The 25,475-nt window shown below is 38.7% G+C and overlaps 1 protein-coding gene across 1 annotated transcript in view; it reads left to right on the plus strand.

Moving 5' to 3' along the window:
- Window positions 1-25,475, plus strand: part of LOC126455555 (rootletin) — a 232,425-nt gene that overhangs the window by 86,013 nt on the left and 120,937 nt on the right. Inside the window, exons 12-13 of the mRNA XM_050091311.1 lie at window positions 2,078-2,208; window positions 17,590-17,757. Coding sequence (XP_049947268.1) covers window positions 2,078-2,208; window positions 17,590-17,757 — 299 coding nt within the window. The remainder of the gene's footprint in view (window positions 1-2,077; window positions 2,209-17,589; window positions 17,758-25,475) is intronic.

Here is a 25,475-nt window from a genome sequence, read left to right on the forward strand (position 1 = left end):
ACATGAAAGAACCAAGGTACTTTTGTGTTATTCTGTGCTGTTTTGTAATTGTGACTATTGTTAGTGATTAAAGAACTGCTGAGTTGAGGAAGACTTTTAAGTAACTCTTGACACAGGCTTGCTAGAGGCAAGACATGTTAATGATTTCTGTGGTTGTCAAACAAACTCCGTTGTAAATGTATCTCAGTTGTGTGTAATGTGAGACGACATGGGTGACTTACAAGAAGTCAGATATTTATGTGAGATGTGATAATTTTGTTCTTTGTGGAAGTTGAAATATACTGAGAATGAACTAAAAGTATTCTTTGAGTACCTACTTATTTCACGAGTAGAGAGAGAGTGTCTTATATGTTCCTTTAACTAGCATCATTCTTCGGGGAAGAAGTTTTTAGAGATTGACATAGCCGGCTATCCATAGAAGAAGATCGGCTGTGCATACCAAGTAAGTCGACTCATATAAAAGAAGTGGGAAAGTTGCAATCCGACTTCACACAGAAATAAGGTAACTTTGAACCTCTGTATCTTGGAAATGAACAAAGATATCAGTACAATTTTCAAGACTGTTCAGAATCAGGATCTTAGGAATATATCATAAAAATTTCAGCCATTGACGGTGCATAGCCATCCTAAATATTTGGTACAAAAAACGCCAAAAACTTTTTTTTTTTTTGGGGGGGGGGGGGGGGGGTATTGTAAGGAACTGCCCATGAACTGATGATGCTTCCATAACTCCCTTAAGGCCCACCACGCTAAGACAATCCTTCTATTGGGTATACGAATGGTCCCTATCCTAAGGGCTATCCAAAACGACACTTCCTTTCTATCACCAATAGAACTCAAGGTGTGAGCCCCCGAATAATCCAGCTTTTATGGAACGTATTAGGCAGTGCATGCTGTCATGTGCATATCAATCAACATGCTTAATAATGTTTTGTGTTATGAAGTTAAATGAACAGTGAATAACTATTTTGTTATGCTACAAAGCCAGCTTGTTCCAAGTACCAGTATGTGTAAATGTAAGAGAACTTCATGATAAGTAAAACCAACAGAGGTAGTACATTAGTGAAGGTATGGGCTTCAGATTGAGGAGGATAGACGCTCATTCTCTGTCAGGTCATCTCGATTTAGGCTTTCCTTGATTTAGAAAAATCACTTCAGGAAAAGGTCAGGATGATTGATTCAGCAAGGTCATGTCTGACCGTCTGTGCTGTCCTCCCTTCATTAAACACATTTATATACGTTTATATGTCTGACAATAGAAAATCCAGGGTGGAATGTAACAATACCAGAGAAGGAAAGTTGCTACTCACCATATAGCAGAGATGCTGAGTCACGATAGGCACAATAAAAAGATTCACACACTCATAGCTTTCAGCCATTAAGCCTTTGTCAGCAGTAGACACACGTGCACACACACACTCACGCAGACGCAACTTGCGTGTGTGTGCTTGTGTCCACTGTTGACAAAGGCTTAATGGCCGAAAGCTATGAGTGTGTGAATCTTTTTATTGTGCCTATCGCAACTCAGCATCTCTGCTGTATGGTGAGTAGCAACTTTCCTTCTCTGGTATGTTTAGATGATTTAATGTTTTCCTTGCATTAAGTTTACAGATCCTATGTCACGTATAATGGTCTTTGGACAAATAAATTAATGATACTGAGGGTAGTTACAATTTGTTGCCTGCAAATATAGATTGGTGTGAGTAAACTTGCAGTACTCTTTAGATTCCAGTGTTACATTGATTTTCCTGCATGTCAAAACAATAAAGAATGTTTATGTGCCTTCTTTCTTAACCACCATTGCAAACGGAATACCCAAATGGAGTGAAATTACATTCTGAAGAAACTTAGGTAATGTCACTACTGCATGTTCCATCCCTGTACTATCAATAGCAGGAGGATTTGAAATTTGCTGATTGTAGTGTTGTAAACTCAAAAGTAGTATATTACAACTGCAGTCTTATGCATACTGAAAAGACAATCCAAATTTTTCTGTATAAGTAATTATTGTTCATATTTTTATATTAGTAATATCATTTAATTTTATCTAATGTGTGGATTTTCACATTCATTTCAGGTGATATAGATTTGGAGCTAGAACGTATCCTCCTCGAAAAATCTGATGTACAAGAAGCACTGGTTAAGGCAGAAACAGTGTGTGCTAGTCTTGAGCAAGATAAAAAGCGACTTCAAGATGAAATTAAGAAGGTAAGATATATGGATGGTATACTTCCAGTAAATCATAGCTTATTACACCATTTTTCAGGCATGCATCCAAGATATTTTTAATTCATTTTCCGATATTTCAATTGATAACCTTACAGCCATTCTCAAAGTGAGTTGCTAGCCCAAAACAACTGGGAAAACTTCAAGAAATATAAATCTTAACTTGTTTATGAAGCTCTTGCAGCTTATCTGTAAAGTTCTTGCATTTCAGTAATGTTCTGTGTCTGAAGTTTTTCTTGATCAGAACAGATTACATGAATGAATCCAAAGGAATGATGAGACTATGGTCTGATATAAATTACTTGTTAGTTGACACTTCATGATGTGGAGCTGGTTTTCTCCAATTAGAGTGCTCAGTGACATGATAGAATTGTTTACTATTGACAAACTGCCACGACACTTAATCAGTTCTCTTCCAATTCCTAGACTGGCTATCTTTCTTCGTGGTTTCAATTTTTGGATCGTGATCCCTGGGCCTGCCCCTTTCTTATTTTGGACTTTTATCAGAAATGATAACACACAGAGAACAATACTAACGAAATATGCACCATTCATACATAGCATTAACCAAACACTATTGAATCCATTTGCACAAGACATGATTCAGTATCACATGTATAATCATCACCATCACAGAGATTGGCCCACATTAGATAAGCTTTGTACATGAGGCCAAACTTTCTGAAGGCAGCAAATCATCTTTGTAACCACAACAGCTCATTGGTTGGCAATGCAACAGCTCGTGTAGCCAATGTGAAGATAGTTTCAGGTAATCAATAACTGATGGAGGCAAGAAATGACAGTTTCCTTTTTGTGCTCAAACTGATATTTTTCTGTCTTGAGTTTGCTTGTAGAAATTAGCTTTGATCGCCGTGAACAAAATGAGTATGATAAATTTTTCTGCTGCAGGTTATTGACCGCCATTTTCTTGGATACATAGCACATCACAAGGTTGTGGTCATCTGCCACAGTTCAGTCATTGGCCACTCAAAATCAGCTATTATCATAGCACCTTATGTCCCCTCACAGTGGCAACTTCCTGCATTGCTCCAGGTTAAATAACAGTGCTTGTGAAGTAGCCCACCATGTTGTGTGTCACCTGTAACCAAGCAGTAGCTGGCAGCCGATGTGGCAACACTGTAGCAGCAAGTGGCAGACATCACTAACAAGTAATTTGATTCGGACTATAACAAGTGTCCCACCCATATGCTTTGCAAAATGTCTGACCTTCCCTGTACTGTCTCATGTCAAATAATGCCTACAGTCTTGAACTACCCTCGAAGAAGAGTGTAAACTCCATCCCTTACATCTTCTCACTGAATATAGTTTTGATTCTCCTATTAAAGTGTGGGCTGTATAGGGACTGAGCCTACAGACTTTAACTGGTGGTAGGATCTTGTTCTGCCAGGTTCAGGAAAGGTCAGCAATGGTTGGAGGTTAACAAAGAAGTCTTTTATTTTAAGGGTCCATCTCATTTGCACAAAACATTCATTGTGACTAGAGATGGGCAAACTCGTTCATCCTTGGGAACTAGTTCACTGGTGATTGCCCTTTTTTTGAACTGTTCATTTTTACTCATTCACCATTCATTTGTGCTTGGTATATGGTTCTTATAAAAATTGAAAATTAGTAGCATAGGGCCTGAAGATGGAAGGCACCAAGAGGGGGCACTTACCTTCCCCCCTGGAGTACAGAGTTTTTATTCATAACAGAATTCTCACACACTTGTAATTATCGTGATTCTGCAAAACCTCTCGTTTAGCTAACTGTAGCGTTATGTGGCTGATCGCTGTGAAATAATCTGAGGCAGCACATGAAAAACCTGCCTTGAGTACAGACTGCTCACCAGTTACGCACAGTTTGTTGACTACTATGAGCAGAACAGATAAACATGTAATAATTAGGCAGTAAAGAAATAACAGATAAGCTAATGCAAACAACAGCTTCAAAACAATAGATGATGATTGGTGGGTGAAGTGAGCAGTCTAGTACTCGGGCCAATTTTTCGTGCGCCACCCTATACTACTGAAATAATATTGTAGAAGTTATCATATTCTTTTTACAAAATGTGACACCAGATACTCGATTATGGAGCGTGGGTTTCATTAGTTTGTAAGTCGGTCTGCCTTCCATAACAATGAACATGCTCTTTTACCTTGGATCAAAAAAAGACAGAAAATGGCCACTCATGTATGCCGTGCTGACTTCCTTTGTATGTCTAATAACAAAAAAAATCTTTCCTTTTTGCAAGTATTTCTTCTGCTGTTTATCGAAATAGTGAAGTAAGCTGATATGCTGTTTTGTTACCTGAAAACATGTATCTATTACATACCACATAATTTTTATGTAATTTACATAATTATAAAATTCATTTTAATTACTGGTCATGGACATTGAATAGAATGTGAAAAGAACAAGAAGTTCAGAGTTCAAAAAAGGTTTGAAACAGATCTAGAATGGGCGTGCGCAGCGAACGAAACAAACAACATCTCGATACTGAACTATGAGCAGTCGGCAGTGGAAATGCGATGAGAGAGAGAGAGAGAGAGAGAGAGAGAGAGAGAGAGAGTGTGTGTGTGTGTGTGTGTGTGTGTGTGTGTGTGTGTATGGGAAGAATGATTGTTTGAATGCCTTTGTGCATGCCGTAATTAGTCTAATCTTATCCTCACGATCCCTGTTTGAGTGATACATAGGGGGTCGTAGTATATCCCTAGACTACCCATTTAAAGCCAGTTCTTGAAACTTTGTTAATAGACCATCTCGGAATAGTCTTCAAGAATCCTTCAGTATCTCTCTGATGCTCTTCCATGGATTAAACAGACCTGTGGCCATTCGTGCTGCCCTTCTCTGTAAACGCTCAATATCCCCTGTTAGTCCTACCCGGTACGTGTCCCACACACTTGAGCAATATTCTAGGCTGGGTTGCACGAGTGACTTTTAAGCAATCTCTTTTGTAGACAGATTGCACTTCCACAGTAGCTATCAATAAAGCAAAGTCTACCACCGCCTTTACCCATGACTGGACCTTTGAGATCATTCCATTTCATGTCCCTACGCAGTGTTACACCCAGCTTTTTGTATGAGTTGGCTGATTCCAGCAGGGACTCATTGATATTATCGTCATAGGATACTACGCTTTTCGTTTTGTGAAGTGCAAAATTTTACTTTTCTGAACATTTAGAGCAAGTTGCTAATCTCTGCAGCACATTCATATCTTATCAAGATCTGATGGGATATTTATGTAGCTTCTCTCAGGTAGTACTTCATTGTAAATAAATTTGTCATCTGCAAAAAGCCTAATTTTACTATTAATATTGTCTGCAAGGTCATTAATGTACAACATGAACAGCAAGGGTCCCAGCACACTTCTCTGGTGCACACCCGAAGTTACTTCTACATCTGACGATGATTCTCCATCCAAGATAACATGCTGTGTCCGTCCTACCAAAAAATCCTCAGTCCAGTCACAAATTTCACTTGATACCCCATATGAGCATACTTTTGACAATAAGCTTAGGTGCAGTACTGAGTCAGATGCTTTTCTTAAATCAAAAAACACTGGATCTACCTATTTACCTTGACACAGAGCTTTCAGTGTGTCATGTGAGAAAAGTGAAAGTTGGGTTTCACATGATCAATGTTTATAAAAGACAGGCTGGTTGATGCTGAGGAAGTCCTTCTGTCCAAGATACCTCATTATGTTTGTGTTCAGAATATGTTCTAAGATTCTACAAAAAAATTGATGTCAGGGATCTTGGACCGTAGTTTTGTGGATCAGTTCTGCTACCCTTCTTATAGACAGATGTGACCTGTGCCTTTTTCCAAGAGCTGGACACACTTTTTTTGTTTGAGGGATCTATGACAGGGACTAACTCGGCCACAAATTCAATATAGAATCCAACAGGGATTCCATCAGGGCCTGGAGCTTTGTTTAATAACAGTTTCAGTTGTTTCTCAACACCACTGACACTAATACTTATTTCATTCATCTTTTCAGTGATTTGAGGATTAAATTGGGGCAATTCTCCTGGGTCTTCTTTGTGAAACAACATTTGAAAATGGAATTAAGCATTTCAGCTTTTGCTTTGCTACCCTCAATTTCAGTTCCTGTCTCATTCACTAGGGACTGGGCACTAACTTTGGTGCCACTAACAGCCTTTACTCACAAACAGAATTTCTTTGGATTTTATGACTTGTCATTTGACAATATTCTGCTATGGTAGTCACTGAAGGCATCATGCATTGCTCTCTTCACAGCAAAATGTTTCACTCACCATCTTTCCACCTATAGCCCTAATCTTTGTTTTACACCTGTTATGCAGTAATCCCTGTGTCTTTAGAAATTTCTTTATTGTGAATGCATACCATGGAGGTTCCCCCACGTGCTAAACTATTCTTTTAAACTTGAGCCAAAGTTCCTTTACATGCTCCTTACCTATGCTTAAAGTTACAAGTTCCTCATTGAACTATTACACTACTGTTTTTTTTATCTAGTTTCCAAAACAAATATATCTTTATGCTTGTTTTAGTTGTCCTTTATATTTTGGTCATCATTGTTCCCACAACTATGTTGTGGTCACTGATGCCAGTTTCGATGTGGATGTCCTCAGAGACGTCAGGTCTATTTGTTAACATTCGATCCAATATATTCCCATCATGAATAGGGTTCCTAAGTATCTGTTATAGGTGGTTTCCAAAGAAGGCTTTTAGTAAAGTTTCACAGGATGTCTTTTTGCACCCATTGCCAACAAAACTGTAATTTTCCCAATTAATTGTTGAATGATTAAAGTCTCCACCAAAGATTACAGTATGATTGTAATGTTGAAAATCAAAGTAGACTGCATTTTTTTAAATGTAACACGGGGCTTAAATCTTGCTAGATGAATCACACTGTCTCCCTATCTTTCCAAATTGGAACATTTAAAAGCATACATGGCAAAATTCAGACCAGGTAAAGGGAAAATGAAATGCTGAATACAATGGCAAATTAATACTACATAATAAATTCATTTCAATTATTGCTGAGAAAGGGGGGGGGTGGTACACAGTAGTGTAAGGGCATTACTAATGACTGTATATTGCATGATGTTAGGAAGAATTCCACTAACAGCTGCTGAAATGGTTGCTCATTAAAGCACATCCAGGTTCACAGTCTAAAACCTCATCATCAGGTGCAACCTACATGGGAAAAGCGAAGTACAGTGTCATGACCTTTTGTATGTATTAAAAGTAATAAAGAAATGTCTAAAATAAATCCACAATGTTAAAAGATCATAGACATACCCATTCCTCATAGCTAGAATTTACTATTCCATAAATATTGTCAATACTATGACGAGCAAAAGGTAATGAAGATGTGCTCCATTCATTTAGGACAAATTGCTGATAGATGAAACTTTTGGTTAGAGCTATGTTTTAAAATTTGTTTGCATCTAAAAAGAAAAAAGAAAAATACTTTAAAGTGAGAGGATGCTAAAATTTTTTAAAGGTGCCAGATTGCTGATAAAAAAATTTTCACTGCTAACATGATTAGTCTTGGAACTATACAAATTACAATGTGGAATGTAATAGTGGCAGTGCCTTACCAGTGTAACGGCAGAGCAACCTGGTGTTGGACAAAGTAAAAGTGGCCCGCATGAACAACAAAGCCAGACTATCTGGCTAGTTGAACAGAAGCTATCCATGTGGGCAGTGTGACATCATACACTCAGGACTAGGAGCACTGGAAGGCTACCTTTAGAACCAAGAATAACACTGAATTTTATTACTTACTAGTACCTAATCATGTAAACAATCAGAAATAGCCAGAATGCTATGGTGCTTTAATTCTAATTGCTTATTCAGTGTGAACTGTGCATTTTCGTTTTTGTATCTAAAAATTTCTACTTCCTCTGATACATCCAAAATATGACTCTTTTCTTTCTAATGCAACATTTTTAAATTCTCTGAAACACCTGTGGTGCTATGCCCCTCTTTGCGTAAGTGCACTCTTAATGCAGATTGTGGATTATTTAAGTTAAGGTGTTCCTGAAATCTAATTAAAAATGACCTAACAGTTTCTCTGTGTATTTCTCCAGGCAATCATTGTATGTAATGCAATATACACCCACTTCATTATATCTATTTACCACAGCTTTTTCCATGTGCCCGAGTTTCCTACCTAGATCTGAAAAAGTAAAATTCACAGGAATGGTGTCTTTAGGTCTCGTACATCTGTCAGCCTTTTCAGATACTGCACCCAGATATGGTATTCTATAAAAAATGTTCCTTTGTCTGTTCGGCAGGTCTAAGAATTATAAAATCTGCCTCTGATCTTCCATGTGAAGGAAGATTTTTCTTTTTCAATGTAGTTTTATTAATTGTGTTCACAGATTTTGGATTGTAGCCGTTTTGATACGATATGTACTGTATAACCTCATGGCTCGGAATGCCGCAGCTTTATATTTCATTGGGTGACGTGGCTGCATGTGTATAACAAGATGTATCATGGTTGACTTTGCATAAATATCAAAACTTAAGTTTCCATTTTTTTTAGTCACTTGGAGGTTCAAAAATGCTTAAGTACCATTCTCAGTGTAATGTCCAGTAAACTGTATCTTTTGGTTCAAACTACTTAGATCCTGGAAAAATATATAGTTCACTGGGCAGTGCTGTGACAGTGACAGTAAGCTGTCTATGGACCCTCAAGTGAAGGTAAAAAATGGAAATACAGGCTTCGATATTTACCGAAAGTCAACCATGATGGATCTTGTTGGATACAGGCAGTCATGTCATGCAATGAAATATAAAGATGTGGCATTCTGAGCCGAGTTAAACCGTTTGTGTCAAGTGTCCCTTACTAGTGAAGCTCAAATGGCTGAATATGAGGTTATGTAATATTTAGCATATCAAAACAGTTATGATCCAGAAATTGTTAATGTAATTAATGTAAGTATATTGAAAAATATACTTTCCCGAGGGCATGCAGCTTTACTGTATGGTTAAATGATGATGGGGTCCTCTTGGGTAAAATATTCAGGAGGTAAAATAGTCCTCCATTCGGATCTCCGGGCGGGGACTACTCAAGAGGACATCGTTATCAGAAGAAAGAAAACTGGAGTTCTACGGATCGGAGCGTGGAACGTCAGATCCCTTAATCGGGCAGGTAAGTTAGAAAATTTAAAAAGAGAAATGGATAGATTAAAGGTAGATACAGTGGGAATTAGTGAAGTGCGGTGGCAGGACGAACAAGACTTTTGCTCAGATGAATACAGGGTTATAAATACGAAATCAAATAGGGGTAATGCAGGAGTAGGTTTAATAATGAATAAAAAATAGGAGTGTGGGTAAGCTACTACAAACAGCACACTGAACGCATTATTGTGGCCTAGATAGACACGAAGCCCTCGCCTACTACAGTAATACAAGTTTAATTGCCAACTAGCTCTGCAGATGATGAAGAAATTGATGAAATGTATGATGAGATAAAAGAAATTATTCAGGTGGTGAAGGGAGACGAAAATTTAATAGTTATGGGTGACTGGAATTCAACAGTAGGAAAAGGAAGAGAAGGAAACGTAGTAGGAGAATATGGATTAGGGCTAAGAAATGAAGGAGGAAGCCGCCTGGTAGAATTTTGCACAGAGCATAACTTAATCATAGCTAACACTTGGTTCAAGAATCATGAAAGAAGGCTGTATACATGGAAGAACCCTGGAGATACTAGAAGGTTTCAGATAGATTATATAATGGTGTTGTTGTTGTTGCTGTTGTGGTCTTCAGTCCTGATACTGGTTTTATGCAGCTCTCCATGCTACTCTATCCTGTGCAAGCTTCTTCATCTCCCAGTACCTACTGCAACCTACATCGTTCTGAATCTGCTTGGTGTATTCATCTCTTGGTCTCCCTCTACGATTTTTACCCTCCACGCTGCCCTCCAATACTAAATTGGTGATTCCTTGATGCCTCAGAACATGTCCTACCAACTGATCCCTTCCTCTAGTCAAGTTGTGCCACAAACTTCTCTTCCCCCCCATCCTATTCAACACCTCCTCATTAGTTATGTGATCTACCCATCTAATCTTCAGCATTTTTCTGTAGCACCACATTTCGAAAGCTTCTATTCTCTTCTTGTCTAAACTATTTATTGTCCATGTTTCACTTCCATACATGGCTACACTCCATACAAATACTTTCAGAAACGACTTCCTGACACTTAACTCTATACTTGATGTTAACAAATTTCTCTTCTTCAGAAACGCTTTCCTTCCCATTGCCAGTCTACATTTTATATCCTCTCTACTTCGACCATCATCAGTTATTTTGCTCCCCAAATAGCAAAACTCCCTTACTACTCTAAGTGTATCATTTCCTAAACTAATACCCTCAGCATCACCCGACTTAATTTGACTACATTCCATTATCCTCGTTTTGCTTTTGTTGATGTTCATCTTCTGTTCTCCTTTCAAGACACCTTCCATTCCGTTCAACTACTCTTCCAAGTCCTTTGCTGTCTCTGACAGAATTACAATGTCATCGGCGAACCTCAAAGTTTTTATTTCTTCTCCATGAATTTTAATACCTACTCCAAATTTTCCTTTTGTTTCCTTCACTGCTTCCTCAATATACAGATTGAATAACATCGGGGAGAGGCTACAACCCTGTCTCACTCCCTTCCCAACCACTGCTTCCCTTTCATGTCCCTCAACTCTTATAACTGCCATTTGGTTTCTATACAAATTGTAAATAGCGTTTCGCTCCCTATATTTTAACCCTGCCACCTTCAGAATTTGAAAGAGAGTATTCCAGTCAACATTGTCAAAAGCTTTCTCTAAGTCTACAAATGCTAGAAACGTAGGTTTGCCTTTCCTTAATCTAGCTTCTAAGGTAAGTCGTAGGGTCAGTATTGCCTCACATGTTCCAACATTTCTACGGAATCCAAACTGATCTTCCCCAAGGTTGGCTTCTACTAGTTTTTTCATTCGTCTGTAAAGAATTCGCGGTAGTATTTTGCAGCTGTGACTTATTAAACTGATAGTTCGGTAATTTTCACATCTGTCAACACCTGCTTTCTTTGGGAATGGAAATATTATATTTTTCTTGAAGTCTGAGGGTATTTCACCTGTCTCTTACACCTTGCTCACCAGATGGTAGAGTTTTGTCAGGACTGGCTCTCCGAAGGCCGTCAGTAGTTCTAATGGAATGTTGTCTACTCCCGGGGCCTTGTTTCGACTCAGGTCTTTCTGTGCTCTGTCAAACTCTTCACACAGTATCATATCTCCCATTTCATCTTCATCTACATCCTCTTCCATTTCCATAATATTGCCCTCAAGAACATCGCCCCTGTATAGACCCTCTATATACTCCTTCCACCCATCTGCTTTCCCTTCTTTGCTTAGAACTGGGCTTCCATCTGTGTTCTTGATATTCATGCAAGTGGTTCTCTTTTCTCCAAAGGTCTCTTTAATTTTCCTGTAGGCAGTATCTATCTTACCCCTAGTGAGATAAGCCTCTACATCCTTACATTTATCCTCTAGCCATGCCTGCTTAGCCATTTTGCACTTCCTGTCGATCTCATTTTTGAGACGTTTATATTCCTTTTAGCCTGCTTCATTTACTGCATTTTTATATTTTCTTCTTTCATCAATTAAATTCAATATTTCTTCTGTTACCCAAGGATTTCTACTAGCCCTCGTCTTTTTACCTACATGATCCTCTGCTGCCTTCACTACTTCATCCCTCAAAGCTACCCATTCTTCTTCTACTGTATTTCTTTCCCCCATTCCTGTCATTTGTTCCCTTACGCTCTCCCTGAAACTCTGTACAACCTCTGGTTTATTCAGTTTATCCAGGTTCCATATATTCTTAAATTCACACCTTTTTGCAGTTTCTTCAGTTTTAATCTACAGTTCATAACCAATAGATTGTGGTCAGAGTTCACATCTGCCCCTGGAAATGTCTTACAGTTTAAATCCTGGTTCCTAAATCTCTGTCTTACAATTATATAATGAATCTGAAATCTGTCAGTATCTCCATGCTTCTTCCATGTATACAACCATCTTTTATGATTCTTGAACCAAGTGTTGGCTATGATTAAGTTGTGCTCTGTGCAAAATTCTACCAGGTGGCTTCCTCTTTCATTTCTTAACCCCAATCCATATTCACCTACTACGTTTCCTTCTCTCCCTTTTCCTACTACCGAATTCCAGTCACCCATGACTATTAAATTTTCGTCTCCCTTCACTATCTGAATAATTTCTCTTATTTCATCATACATTCCTTCAATTTCTTCGTCATCTGCAGAGCTAGTTGGCATATAAACTTGTATTACTGTAGTAGGCGTGGGCTTCGTGTCTATCTTGGCCACAATACTGCGATCACTATGCTGTTTGTAATAGCTTACCCGCATTCCTATTTTTTTATTCCTTATTAAACAAACTCCTGCATTACCCCTATTTGACTTTGTATTTATAACCTGTATTCGCCTGACCAGAAGTCTTGTTCCTCCTGCCACCAAACTTCACTAATTCCCACTATATCTAACTTTAACCTATCCGTTTCCCCTTTTTAAATTTTCTAACCTACCTGCCCGAGTAAGGGATCTGACATTCCACGCTCCGATCCGTAGAACTCCAGTTTTCTTTCTCCTGATAGCGACGTCCTCCTGAGTAGTCCCCGCCCGGAGATCCGAATGGGGGGACTATTTTACCTCCGGAATATTTTACCCAAGAGGACGCCATCATCATTAACCATACAGTAAAGCTGCATGCCCTTGGGAAAAATTACGGCTGTAGTTTGCCCTTGCTTTCAGCCGTTAGCAGTACCAGCACAGCAAGGCCATTTTGGTTAGTGTTACAAGGCTAGATCAGTCAATCATCCAGACTGTTGCCCCTGCAACTACTGAAAAGGCTGCTGCCCCTCTTCAGGAACCACACGTTTGTCTGGCCTCTCAACAGATACCCCTTCGTTGTGGTTGCACCTACGGTACGTCTATCTGTATCGCTGAGGCACACAAGCCTCTCCACCAACGGCAAGGTCCATGGTGTGTGTGTGGTAAGACAGAGATTTAGGAACCAGGTTTTAAATTGTAAGACATTTCCAAGGGCAGATGTGGACTCTGACCACAATCTATTTGTTATGAACTGTAGATTAAAACTGAAGAAACTGCAAAAAGGTGGGAATTTAAGGAGATGGGACCTGGATAAACTGAAAGAACCAGAGATTGTACAGAGTTTCATGGAGAGCATAAGGGAACAATTGACAGGAATGGGGGAAAGAAATACATAGAAGAAGAATGGGTAGCTTTGAGGGATGAAATAGTGAAGGCAGCAGAGGGTCAAGTAGGTATAAAGACGACGGCTAGTAGAAATCCTTGGGTAACAGAAGAAATACTGAATTTAATTGATGAAAGGAGAAACTATAAAAATGCAGTAAATGAAGCAGGCAAAAAGGAATACAAACTTCTCAAAAATGAGATCGACAGGAAGTGCAAAATGGCAAAGCAGGGATGGCTAGAGGACAAATGTAAGGATGTAGAGGCTTATCTCACTAGGGGTAGTATAGATACTGCCTACAGGAAAATTAAAGAGACCTTTGGAGAAAAGAGAACCACTTGCATGAATATCAAGAACTCAGATGGAAACCCAGTTCTAAGCAAAGAGGGGAAAGCAGATAAGTGGAAGGAGTATATAGAGGGTCTATACAGGGGCGATGTTCTTGAGGACAATATTATGTAAACGGAAGAGGATGTAGATGAAGATGAAATGGGAGATATGATACTGCGTGAAGAGTTTGACAGAGAATTGAAAGACCTAAGTCGAAACAAGGCCCCAGGAGTAGACAACATTCCATTAGAACTACTGACAGCCTTCGGAGAGCCAGTCCTGACCAAACTCTACCATCTGGTGAGCAAGATGTATGAGACTGGCGAAACTCCCTCAGACTTAAAGAAGAATATAATAATTCCATTCCCAAAGAAAGCAGGTGTTGACAGATGTGAAAATTACCGAACTATCAGTTTGATAAGCCACACCTGCAAAATACTCACGCGAATTCTTTACAGACAAATGGAAAAACTGGTAGAAGCCGACCTCGGGGAAGATCAGTTTGGATTCCATGGAAATGTTGGAACACGTGAGGCTATACTGACCCTACGACTTATCTTAGAAAATAGATTAGGAAAACTCTCTTTCAAGTTCTGAAGGTGGCAGGGTAAAATACACGAAGCGAAAGGCTATTTACAATTTGTACAGAAAGCAGATGGCAGTTATGAGAGTCGAGGGACATGAAAGGGAAGCAGTGGTTGGGAATTGAGTGAGATAGGGTTGTAGCCTCTCCCCGATGCTATTCAATCTTTATATTGAGCAAGCAGTAAAGGAAACTATATAAAAGTTTGGAGTAGGCATTAAAATCCATGGAGAAGAAATAGTAACTTTGAGGTTCGCCGATGACATTGTAATTCTGTCAGACACAGCAAAGGACTTGGAAGGGCAGCTGAACGGAATGGACAGTGTCTTGAAAGGAGGGTATAAGATGAACATCAACAAAAGCAAAGTGGAATGTAGTCGAATTATGTCGGATGATGCTGAGGGTATTAGATTAGGAAATGAGACACTTAGAGTAGTAAAGGAGTTTTGCTATTTGGAGAGCAAAATAACTGATGATGGTCGAAGTAGAGAGGATATAAAATGTAGACTGGCAGTGGCAAGAAAAGCGTTTCTGAAGAAGAGAAATTTGTTAACATCAAGTATATATTTAAGTGTCAGGAAGTCGTTTCTGAATGTATTTGTATGGAGTGTAGCTATGTGTGGAAGTGAAACATGGACGAGAAATAGTGCAGACAAGAAGACAATAGAAGCTTTCGAAATATGGTGCTACAGAAGAATGCTGAAGATTAGATGGGTAGATCACATAACTAATGAGGAGGTATTGAATAGAATTGGGGAGAAGAGGAGTTTGTGGCACAACTTGACTAGAAGCAGCGATGGGTTGATAGGACACATTCTGATGCATCAAGGGATCAAAAATTTAGTACTGGAGGGCAGCGTGGAGGGTAAAAATCGTAGAGGTAGACCAAGAGATGAATACACTAAGCAGATTCAGAAGGATGTAGGCTGCAGTAGGTACTGGGAGATGAAGAAGCTTGCACAGGATAGAGTAGCATGGAAAGCTGCATCAAACAAGTCTCAGGACTGAAGACCACAACAACAACAACATATTGAAAAAGATAAATCTTCCTTCACATGGCAGATCAGAACCAGATTTCAGAATGGTTAGACCTGCCGAACAGGCACAGGAATTATCAATTTTTTTTATAGAATACCAGGTCGGTACAGTATCTGAAAAAATTGGCAGACGTATGAGACCTAAAAACATTATTCCTGTGTAGAATAAAATTTACCTCTACATCAGAGTGTGCACTGGTATGATACTTCCTGGCAGCTAAAACCTGTGTGCCAAACCAAGACTCAAACTCGGGACCTTAGCCTTCCACAGGCAAGTGCTCTACCAACTGAGCTACCCAAGCTCGACTCACGCCTCGTCCTCCCAGCTTTAATTCCGCCAGTACCTTGTCTCCTACGTTCCAAACTTCACAGAAGCTCTCCTCCGGTCCGGAACGCAGTTTTAATCTGCCAGGAAGTTTCGTATCAGTGCACACTCTGCTGTAGAGTGAAAATTTCATTCTAGAAACATCCCCCAGGCTGTGGCTAAGTCATGTCTCCACAATATCCTTTCTTCCAGGAATGCTAGTTCTGCAAGGTTCACAGGAGAGCTTCTGTGAAGTTTGGAAGGTAGGAGATGAGGTACTGGCGGCATTAAAGCTGTGGGGACGAAGCGTGAGTCGTGCTTGAGTAGCTCAGTTGGTAGAGCACTTGCCTGCGAAAGGTTAAGGTCCCGAGTTCGAGTCTCGGTCCGGCACACAGTTTTAATCTGCCAGTAAGTTTCATTATTCCTGTGTATTTGACTTTTTCAGATCTAGGTAGAAAACTATGGCACAAGGAAAAAGCTATAGTAAATAAATATAATGAAGTGGATGTATACTGCATTACATGGAATCATTGCCCTGAGAAAATTATAGGGCAAACCATTAGGTCATTTCAGATTTCAGGAACACCTTAACTTAAATAAATCATGATCTGCATTAACAGCGCACTTAGGTGTAGAGGGTCACAGCATCACAAACCATTCATAAAACTTAAAAATATTGCATAAAAAAAGAAAAAAAACCATATTTTGAATGTATTAGAAGAAGTAGAAATTTTTAGATATAAAAAAGAAGATGCACAGTTCACATTGAATAACCAATTAGAATTAAAGCACCATAGCATTCTGGCTAATTGTGATTGTTTATGTCATTAGGTACTAGTATGTAATAACATTTTGTATTGTTCTTGCTTCTAAAGGTAGCAACCAAGCACTTTCTAGTCATGAGTATAAGATGTCACACTGTCCACGTGGATAGCTTGCATTCTGCCAGCCAGATTGTCTTGCTTTGTCATTCATGCTTGCCGCTTTTACTTTGTCCAACACCAGGTTGCACTGCCATCACACTAGTAAGACACTGCCACCTGCTACATTCCACATTGTAATTTGTATAGTGCCAAGACTAATCATGTTAGCAGTGAAAATTTTTTTATCACCAATCTGGCCCCTTTAAAAAATTTTAGCATCCTCTCACTTTAAAATATTTTTCTTTTTAGATGCAAGTAAGTTTTAAAACATGGCGCTGTAACCACAAGTCAAGCCTATCAGTAATTTGTGCTTAATGAATGGTGCACCTCTTTTTTACCTTTCGCTTACAATAGTATTGACAACATTCACTGAACAGTAAATTTTTGCTTCGAGTGATGGGTATGCCTATGGTCTTTTAACATTGTGGGTATATTTTAGACATTCCTTTATCAATTTTAATATTTAGAAAATGTGGTGACACTGGACTTTGCTTTTTACCATGTAGGATGCACCTGATGATGCAGCCTTAGGTCATGAAATCATTTGTGTTTTAATAAACAACAATTTTACCAGCTGTTTGCGGAATTCTTCCTAACATCATGCCTTTCAACAGCTGCGATTGTCCAGAATTTGAAGTAGTTTGGGCTGTATGTTGTTTAAGGAACAGATTGTGATGGATCCTCCATCACTGTTTCAAAATTGTGTTATAGTGACCTGCTGCACACAGACTGTAGACGGAAGTTAGAAAGCACCTATGACAGTATATCCCAGTATATTGCACTATATCTGAAAGGATCCTTCTGATTATAACAACAGATTAAAATAAAAGTTTTGCTTTTAAAAAGTATAATACATCATCTTATCCTTAGTTGTTTAAACAACCAATTTCATTATTGGAAGCAATAATTTTGTATATACACATGTATGTTGTAGCTTGAAGATGAGAAGGCAGCCTTACACAGCCAGAGCATTGACCAGCAGAATGATCTCAGTTCACTAAGGAAAGAGCTGTTGCAAGCCGAACAGACACGCTTGGATCTGGAGTCAGATAAAGTATCACTCCAAGAGAAAGTTAAGTTCCTGGAAATTGAAAAGGAAAAGGTAAATAGTGTACTTCAGTCTATTATGTGCCTATGTGTGAAATGCAAATAAGTTCCTCATGATAATTTTTCTAAAGTGTGGCACAGTGGTTGTGTAGGTGAGTGGCGGACTGCAAACCCAAACGTCAAGAATTTGATACCCTGTTGATCCTAGGGTTTTTCCTGTCACTTCTTACACCTCTTGGAATGTTATGTTAATGTGAAAAGTGCCAATATTGGTTAAAAACACATTTCGCCTTATTTAGGCATTTTAAGGTTATCTACTTAGAAAACAGAGAACAAATACATCTATTTAAGAATCGCAATCGCATTGTGCAGACTTGGATAACCTATAAACATGTATAAACAGATCAACTATTGAAAGAGCAAATACCTTAATTTGGTATTTCTTAGAAGAATCCTTTAGTCAGTGTAGCCAAAGTGCACTGTCGAATATACCAGGCCAACATCGCCTTCGGTAAACTCAGTAAAAACTATAAATATAAAATAGTAAAATCATTACCTTTTCTAGATGGACACGAGAGGCACCAAGATCTGCATAACACGTTCCCTTTCACAGGAGCGAGTAATAGAGTAAGATGGAGGCTCTGGTAGTAAGCATAATGCACCACAGCGTCGTGTGCTAGTACTGAAGCCTAATACAGAATCACCTCAATAGGTGGCGCTGCGATGCACCAGTGATACGAATGAGAACTTGTAAACTGGATATACATACCCACTAAAACTTTGTAAATGTGGTGCACGCAAAACATTGATAAGATGGAATTACTAGGGGAAGCACCTGTGCAATAAATTATCCTAAAATTTTGTCGAAGTAAAATATAAATGAAGGCAGTAAATTTAAATGAGAAAACAAGGTGTATAATACAACACACAGATGCAGTACATAAACAAATTTTTCATATCCTATACCACTAGAATGAGATTATTAAAAACACAGGACCATAATTACAGATAAACTCCCAAGGATCCTATTTGAGTAAAAAAAAAACCTCTAATGGCTTGGCTAAGAAGATGACATAAGACCAGAGAGGAACAGGGCTCATATGTAGGCAGAATTACGAGAGCTCAAACAGGATACTTGCGAGTTTTTTGATTTAAATGATGACGCATTTTACGCATTTCAATGTAGCTATAAAAAAGGGGGGAAAAGTTTACCCGCATAACTTCCGTCTTCCACGTTGGTGTGTATTTTTTAAGCCTAATAATTTTACTTGTATTTTATAAAAAAAGATTTCTTGCTAGAAGTTCTAGCTCCGAATGATGCAGTATTGAGTGTTATATGGGCGGCCTCTTTATCTGTAATTATGGTCCTGTGTTTTTAATGTTCTCGTTCTAGTGGTATATGATACGAAAAATTTGTTGATGTACTGCAGCTGTGTGTTGTATTATACACCTTGTTTTCTCATTTAAATTTACCGCCTTCATTTATATTTTACTTTGGCAAAATTTTAGGTTAAGTTATTGCACAGGTGTTGCCCCTAGTAATTCCATCTTATCAATGTTTTGTGTGCATCACATTTATAAAGTTGTAGGGGTATGTATATCCAGTTTACGATTTCTCATTCTTATCACTGCGTCGCAGCGCCACCTATTGGGGTGATTCTGTATTAGTCTTCAGTACTAGCACATGACGCTGTGGTGCATTATACTTACTACCAGAGCCCCCATCATACTCTATTACTTGCTCCTGTGAACGGGAACGTGTTATGCAGATCTTTGTGCCCCTCACATCCATCTAGAAAAGGTAGTGATTTTACTATTTTATATTTATAGAGTTTAATGAAGGCGATGTTGGCCTGATGTATTCGACGATGCCCTTCGGCTACACTGACTAAAGGATTCTTCTAAGAAATACCAAATTAAGGTATTTGCTCTTTCAATAGTTGATCTGTTTATACATGTTTATAGGTTATCCAAGTCTGCACAATGCAATTGCAATTCTTAAATAGATGTATTTGTTCTCTGTTTTCTATGTAGATAACCTGAAGATGCCTAAATAAAGCGAAACACGTTGTTGAAAAATAAAAAACTAAAATTGTAACAAAGACTGTTTTTTAACCAATACTGTTAAGCACTGGTTTGCTGTATGCCACATATGAACTGGAAGAACTTCAAAAACTGCCAAGTTATGTCATGCTTTGCAGTCCATAATTAAATGTAGGAAACTCCAACTCGTTGGGCAAGTCAGTTCAAAATTAAGAGGAAACATCTGCCTGTATGTGTATTGACATCCACATGTGTTTTCATGGAGATAGAGCACCTGCACATGAATTTCTAAGACTGCATCACTAGCAACATTCGCAGTCAGCATATACTGATTTATTTTTGCTGAAATACAGATGATGATGGGCCACATTTTAAGAATAGGATATGGTTACAAGGGAAATGACCACAAAAGTTTATTAACTTTTATGTATTTTTACCTTTTTTAATCTTTTATACATTAATGACAGTACCATATGGACCTTCCGTGGATGAACATTTGGAAGTGTATTCCATGCAGTGCAGATTCTTTTGTGTAGATATTTCTGATGATGAAAGCGTATACCTTCGCAGCATGTTGAATTAGCGCTAATAAATAGTGTGTGGCTAAACCTACATATTAACTCTCAGTCTTCTCATGTGTATAGGATGTTGTATAAATTTCAGTAATGGCTGGCTCAGTTTAGATCATGATAACAGCGAAGATGCTGCCACCATGTTGGCAATCATCCCCACACTCTATGTCAAATGGAAGGAAGTATCATTATGTCAATCACATCAAATATCATACAATATTAATAAACATTACTTACATTCACTATGTCCATTATGGATGACAAACTGCAACTGCGATTTAAATTGGCAATTTATATGTGTACAATATGCAACCAGTTGCCTTTTTGAATTATGAAGTGGTTTATTGTGCCATTATCCAGTTAACTCATCATCAGATGGAGGTGTTGCAGGAATGTTACCTGGACCATGTGCCGCTAAACAATAGGGCTGTGGTGATTTCACTGCCTCGCATATCCATGGTGAATTATTTCTGATAATTCACATTTCTGCCACAAGCCAATGGTACAATAAATCTTATCAAAGATTTTTAAAAAATTATTTTATACCCAGTAACTGTGAATTAGTTACAAGAAGCATCTGACCGAGTCACTCACATGTTGTCACTGAGGCAGAAAATACTGCACTGTCGGGCGCAATTATTCATGACACTACATCTCTCATATGAATGATGCAAGTGTTAAGAATTGAAACAAAATTACCTTTCTACATAATTATGATCACATGAAAAATATTCTCATGAATATTTGGTATTGTAAAATTTGTCATAAGATTGTTTCTCCTTCATTTTCCTGATGTTTTTATATATGATAATACATGTTTGTTGTACACCTGCTATACTAACACCCAATTTAGAATATCAGTACCTTCTTTATACTAAAAAATACCTACAAGTACTCTATGTGCTACAAGAATGTTGAACATTAATTAATCAGTTATACTACTAGAATTAATGTCCAGCATTCTTGTAGCACACAGAGTACTTGTCATACTACTAGAACCCCCCCCCCCCCCTCCCTGCGACAGCTGTACCATAGGTGCAACCACAACGAAGGAGTATCTGTTGAGATGCAAGACAAACACGTGGTTCCTGAAGAGGGGCAGCAACTTTTTCAGTAGTTGCAGGGGCAGGAGTCTGGATGACTGGCTGATCTGACCATGTAACATTAATCAAAACGCACTTGCTGTGCTGGTACTGTCCCCCATTTCGGATCTCTGGGCGGAGACTACTCAGGACGACGTCATTATCAGGAGAAAGAAAACTGGCGTTCTACAGATCGGAGTGTGGAATGTCAGATCCCTTAATCGGGTAGGTAGGTTAGAAAATTTAAAAAGGGAAGCAGATAGGTTAAAGTAAGATATTGTGGGAATTAGTGAAGTTTGGTGGCAGGAGGAACAAGACTTCTGGTAACGTGAATACAGGGTTATAAATACAAAATCAAATTGGGGTAATGCAGGAGTGGATGTACTAATGAATAAAAGAATAGGAGCGCAGGTAAGCTACTATAAACAGCATAGTGAACGCATTATACCAGCCGAGATAGACATGAAGCCCACGCCTACTACAGTAATACAAGTTTATATGCCAACTAGCTCCACAGATGATGATGAGATTGAAGAAATGTATGCTGAGATAAAAGAAATTATTCAGGTAGTGAACAGAGACGAAAACTTAATAGTCATGGTGGACTGGAATTTGATAGTAGGAAAAGTAGTAGGTGAATATGGAATGGGGGTAAGGAATGAAAGAGGAAGCCGCCTGGTAGGATTTTGCACAGAGCATAACTTAATCATAGCTAACACTTGATTTAAAAATTATGAAAGAAGGTTGTATACGTGGAAGAGGCCTGGAGGCACTGGAAGGTTTCAGATAGATTATATAATGGTAAGACAGAGATTTAGGAACCAGGTTTTAAATTGTAAGACGTGTCCAGGGGCAGATGTGGACTCTGACCACAATCAACTGGTTATGAACAGTAGATTAAAACTGAAGAAACTGCGAAAAGGTGGGAATTTAAGGAGATGGCACCTGGATAAACTGAATAAACCAGAGGTTGTACAGAGTTTCAGAGAGAGCATTAAGGAACGATTGACAAGAGCAGGGGGAAGAAATACAGTAGAAGTAGAATGGGTAGCTTTGAGAGATGAAATAGTTAAGGCAGCATAGTTTCAAGTAGATACTAAAATGAGAGCTAGTAGAAATCCTTGGGTAACAAAAGAGATACTGAACTCAACGATAAAAGGAGAAAATATAAAAATGCAGTAAATGAAGCAGGCAAAAAGGAATACAAACGTCTCAAAAATGAGATCGACAGGAAGTGCAAAATGGCTAAGCAGGGATGGCTAGAGGACAAATGTAAGTATGTAGAAGCATATATCACTAGGAATAAGGTAGATACTGCCTACAGGAAAATTGAGGAGACCTTTGGAGAAAAGAGAACCACTTGCATGGATATCAAGAGCTCGGATGGAAAACCAGTTCTAAGCAAAGAAGGGAAAGCAGAAAGGTGGAAGGAGTATATAGAGGGTCTATACAAGGGCGATGTACTTGAGAGCGATATTATGGAAATGGAAGAGGATGTAGACGAAGATGAAATGGGAGATATGATACTGCATGAAGAATTTGACAGAGCACTGAAAGACCTATGTCGAAACAAGGTCCCAGGAGAAGACAACATTCCATTAGAACTACTGATAGCCTTGGGAGAGCCAGCCCTGACAAAACTCTACCACCTGGTGAGCAAGATGTATGAGACAGACTTCAAGAAGAATATAATTATTCCAATCCCAAAGAAAGCAGGTATTGACAGGCGCGAAAATTACCAAACTATCAGTTTAATAAGTCACGGTTACAAAATACTAACACGAATCCTTTACAGACGAATGGAAAAGCTGGTAGATGCCCTACTGCAGGGAGAATCAGTTTGGATTCCGTAGAAATGTTGGAACACGTGAGGCAATACTGACCCCACGACTTATGTTAGAAGATAGATTAAGGAAAGGCAAACCTATGTTTATATGAGTAGCATTTGTATACTTAAAGAAAGTTTTTGACAATGTTGACTGGAATGCTCTCTTTCAAATTATGGATGTGGCGGGGGACAAATATAGGGATCGAAAAGCTATTTACAATTTGTACAGAAACCAGATGGCAGTTGTAAGAATCGAGGGGCACAGAAGGGAAGCAGTGGTTGAGAAGGGAGTGAGACAGGGTTGTGGCTTATCTCTGATGCTCTTCAATATGTATATTAAGCAAGCAGTAAGGAGAACAAAAGAAAAATTTAGAGTTAAGTGTCAGGAAGTCATTTCTGAAAGTATTTGTATGGAGTGTAGCCATATATGGAAGTGAAACATGGACGATAATTTAGGCATGAAGAGAATAGAAGCTTTTGAAATGTGGTGCTACAGAAGAATGCTGAAGTTTAGGTGGGTAGAACACATAACTAATGAGGAGGTACTGAATAGAATTGGGGAGAAGAGGAATTTGTGGCACAACTTGACTAGAAGAAAGGATCGGCTGGTAGGACATGTTCTGAGGCATCAAGGTATCGCCAATTTAGTATTGGAGGGCAGCAGGGATGGTAAAAACTGTAGAGGGAGGCCAAGAGATGAATACACTAAGCAGATTCAGAAGGATGTAGATTGCAGTAGTTACTTGGAGATGAAGAATCTTGCGCAGGATAGAGTAGCATGGAAGGCTGCATCAAACCAGTCTCTGGACTGAAGACCACTACTACTAGAAATAAGAAAATGAATCTGCTCAGTGAAATAGGCCCTTTTACCCTTTGCAATGTTTAGTGTCATATACTAATGAAATACGCATTCCTTTCACTATGTGGCAGAAACTGTGGGGAGGCAACTACACTGAATAAAATCTCACATGTTTAATGTCACATGGCTTCTAAAGAGACTGATGTGCATGTTCATCAGATGGTGCCATCTTGGTCCAGCGTTCCTTGCCACCCTCCTGTCTGCTGCTAACCATGTTTCTTACTGCACCACTGCACAACATGGGTGTGTTTGTCACATCCACATTCGTTCTTGAGCAATTCTGAAGAATCTATTTGTTTAATAAGACTGATAATTTCACACCTTATAGTCTCACACACTACATGATAATGAACTGTTTTCATTTCATTATTGGCTTTTGTTTGTAAACCACCACATACAGTAGCATATCTGGTGTAGTTTGTAGACCATCGCAGGTGGTAGCATATCATTGTTGTTGATATCTGTTTATTGTGTTGCTCAAATTGATTTTTTTTATATATATATATATATATATATATATATATATAAACAAAGATGAGGTGACTTACCGAACAAAAGCGCTGGCAGGTCGATAGACACACAAACAAACACATACACACACACAAAATTCAAGCTTTCGCAACAAACTGTTGCCTCATCAGGAAAGAGGGAAGGAGAGGGGAAGACGAAAGGAAGTGGGTTTTAAAGGAGAGGGTAAGGAGTCATTCCAATCCCGGGAGCGGAAAGACTTACCTTAGGGGGAAAAAAGGACAGGTATACACTCGCACACACGCACATATCCATCCACACATACAGACACAAGCAGACATATTTAAATATGTCTGCTTGTGTCTGTATGTGTGGATGGATATGTGCGTGTGTGCGAGTGTATACCTGTCCTTTTTTCCCCCTAAGGTAAGTCTTTCCGCTCCCGGGATTGGAATGACTCCTTACCCTCTCCTTTAAAACCCACTTCCTTTCGTCTTCCCCTCTCCTTCCCTCTTTCCTGATGAGGCAACAGTTTGTTGCGAAAGCTTGAATTTTGTGTGTGTGTATGTGTTTGTTTGTGTGTCTATCGACCTGCCAGCGCTTTTGTTCGGTAAGTCACCTCATCTTTGTTTTTATATATAATTTTTCCCACGTGGAATGTTTCCTTCCATTATATATATATATATATATATATATATATATATATATATATATATATATATATATATATATATATATATATATTGCTCCCAAAAATTATTTAAACATTTCCTTTTCACACATATGCGTACAAAATATTATACCAAATGTAGGAATGGACTAAGGGCTTCCTAACAGGTAGAACCTCAATAAAGAGAAATCATCAGAAGTGAAAATAGTATATGGCATCTCACAAGGAAGTGTGACAGGAGTACTGCGCTT

The sequence above is a fragment of the Schistocerca serialis genome, chromosome 2, assembly GCF_023864345.2.
Source record: "Schistocerca serialis cubense isolate TAMUIC-IGC-003099 chromosome 2, iqSchSeri2.2, whole genome shotgun sequence".
NCBI classification, from domain to species: domain Eukaryota; kingdom Metazoa; phylum Arthropoda; class Insecta; order Orthoptera; family Acrididae; genus Schistocerca; species Schistocerca serialis.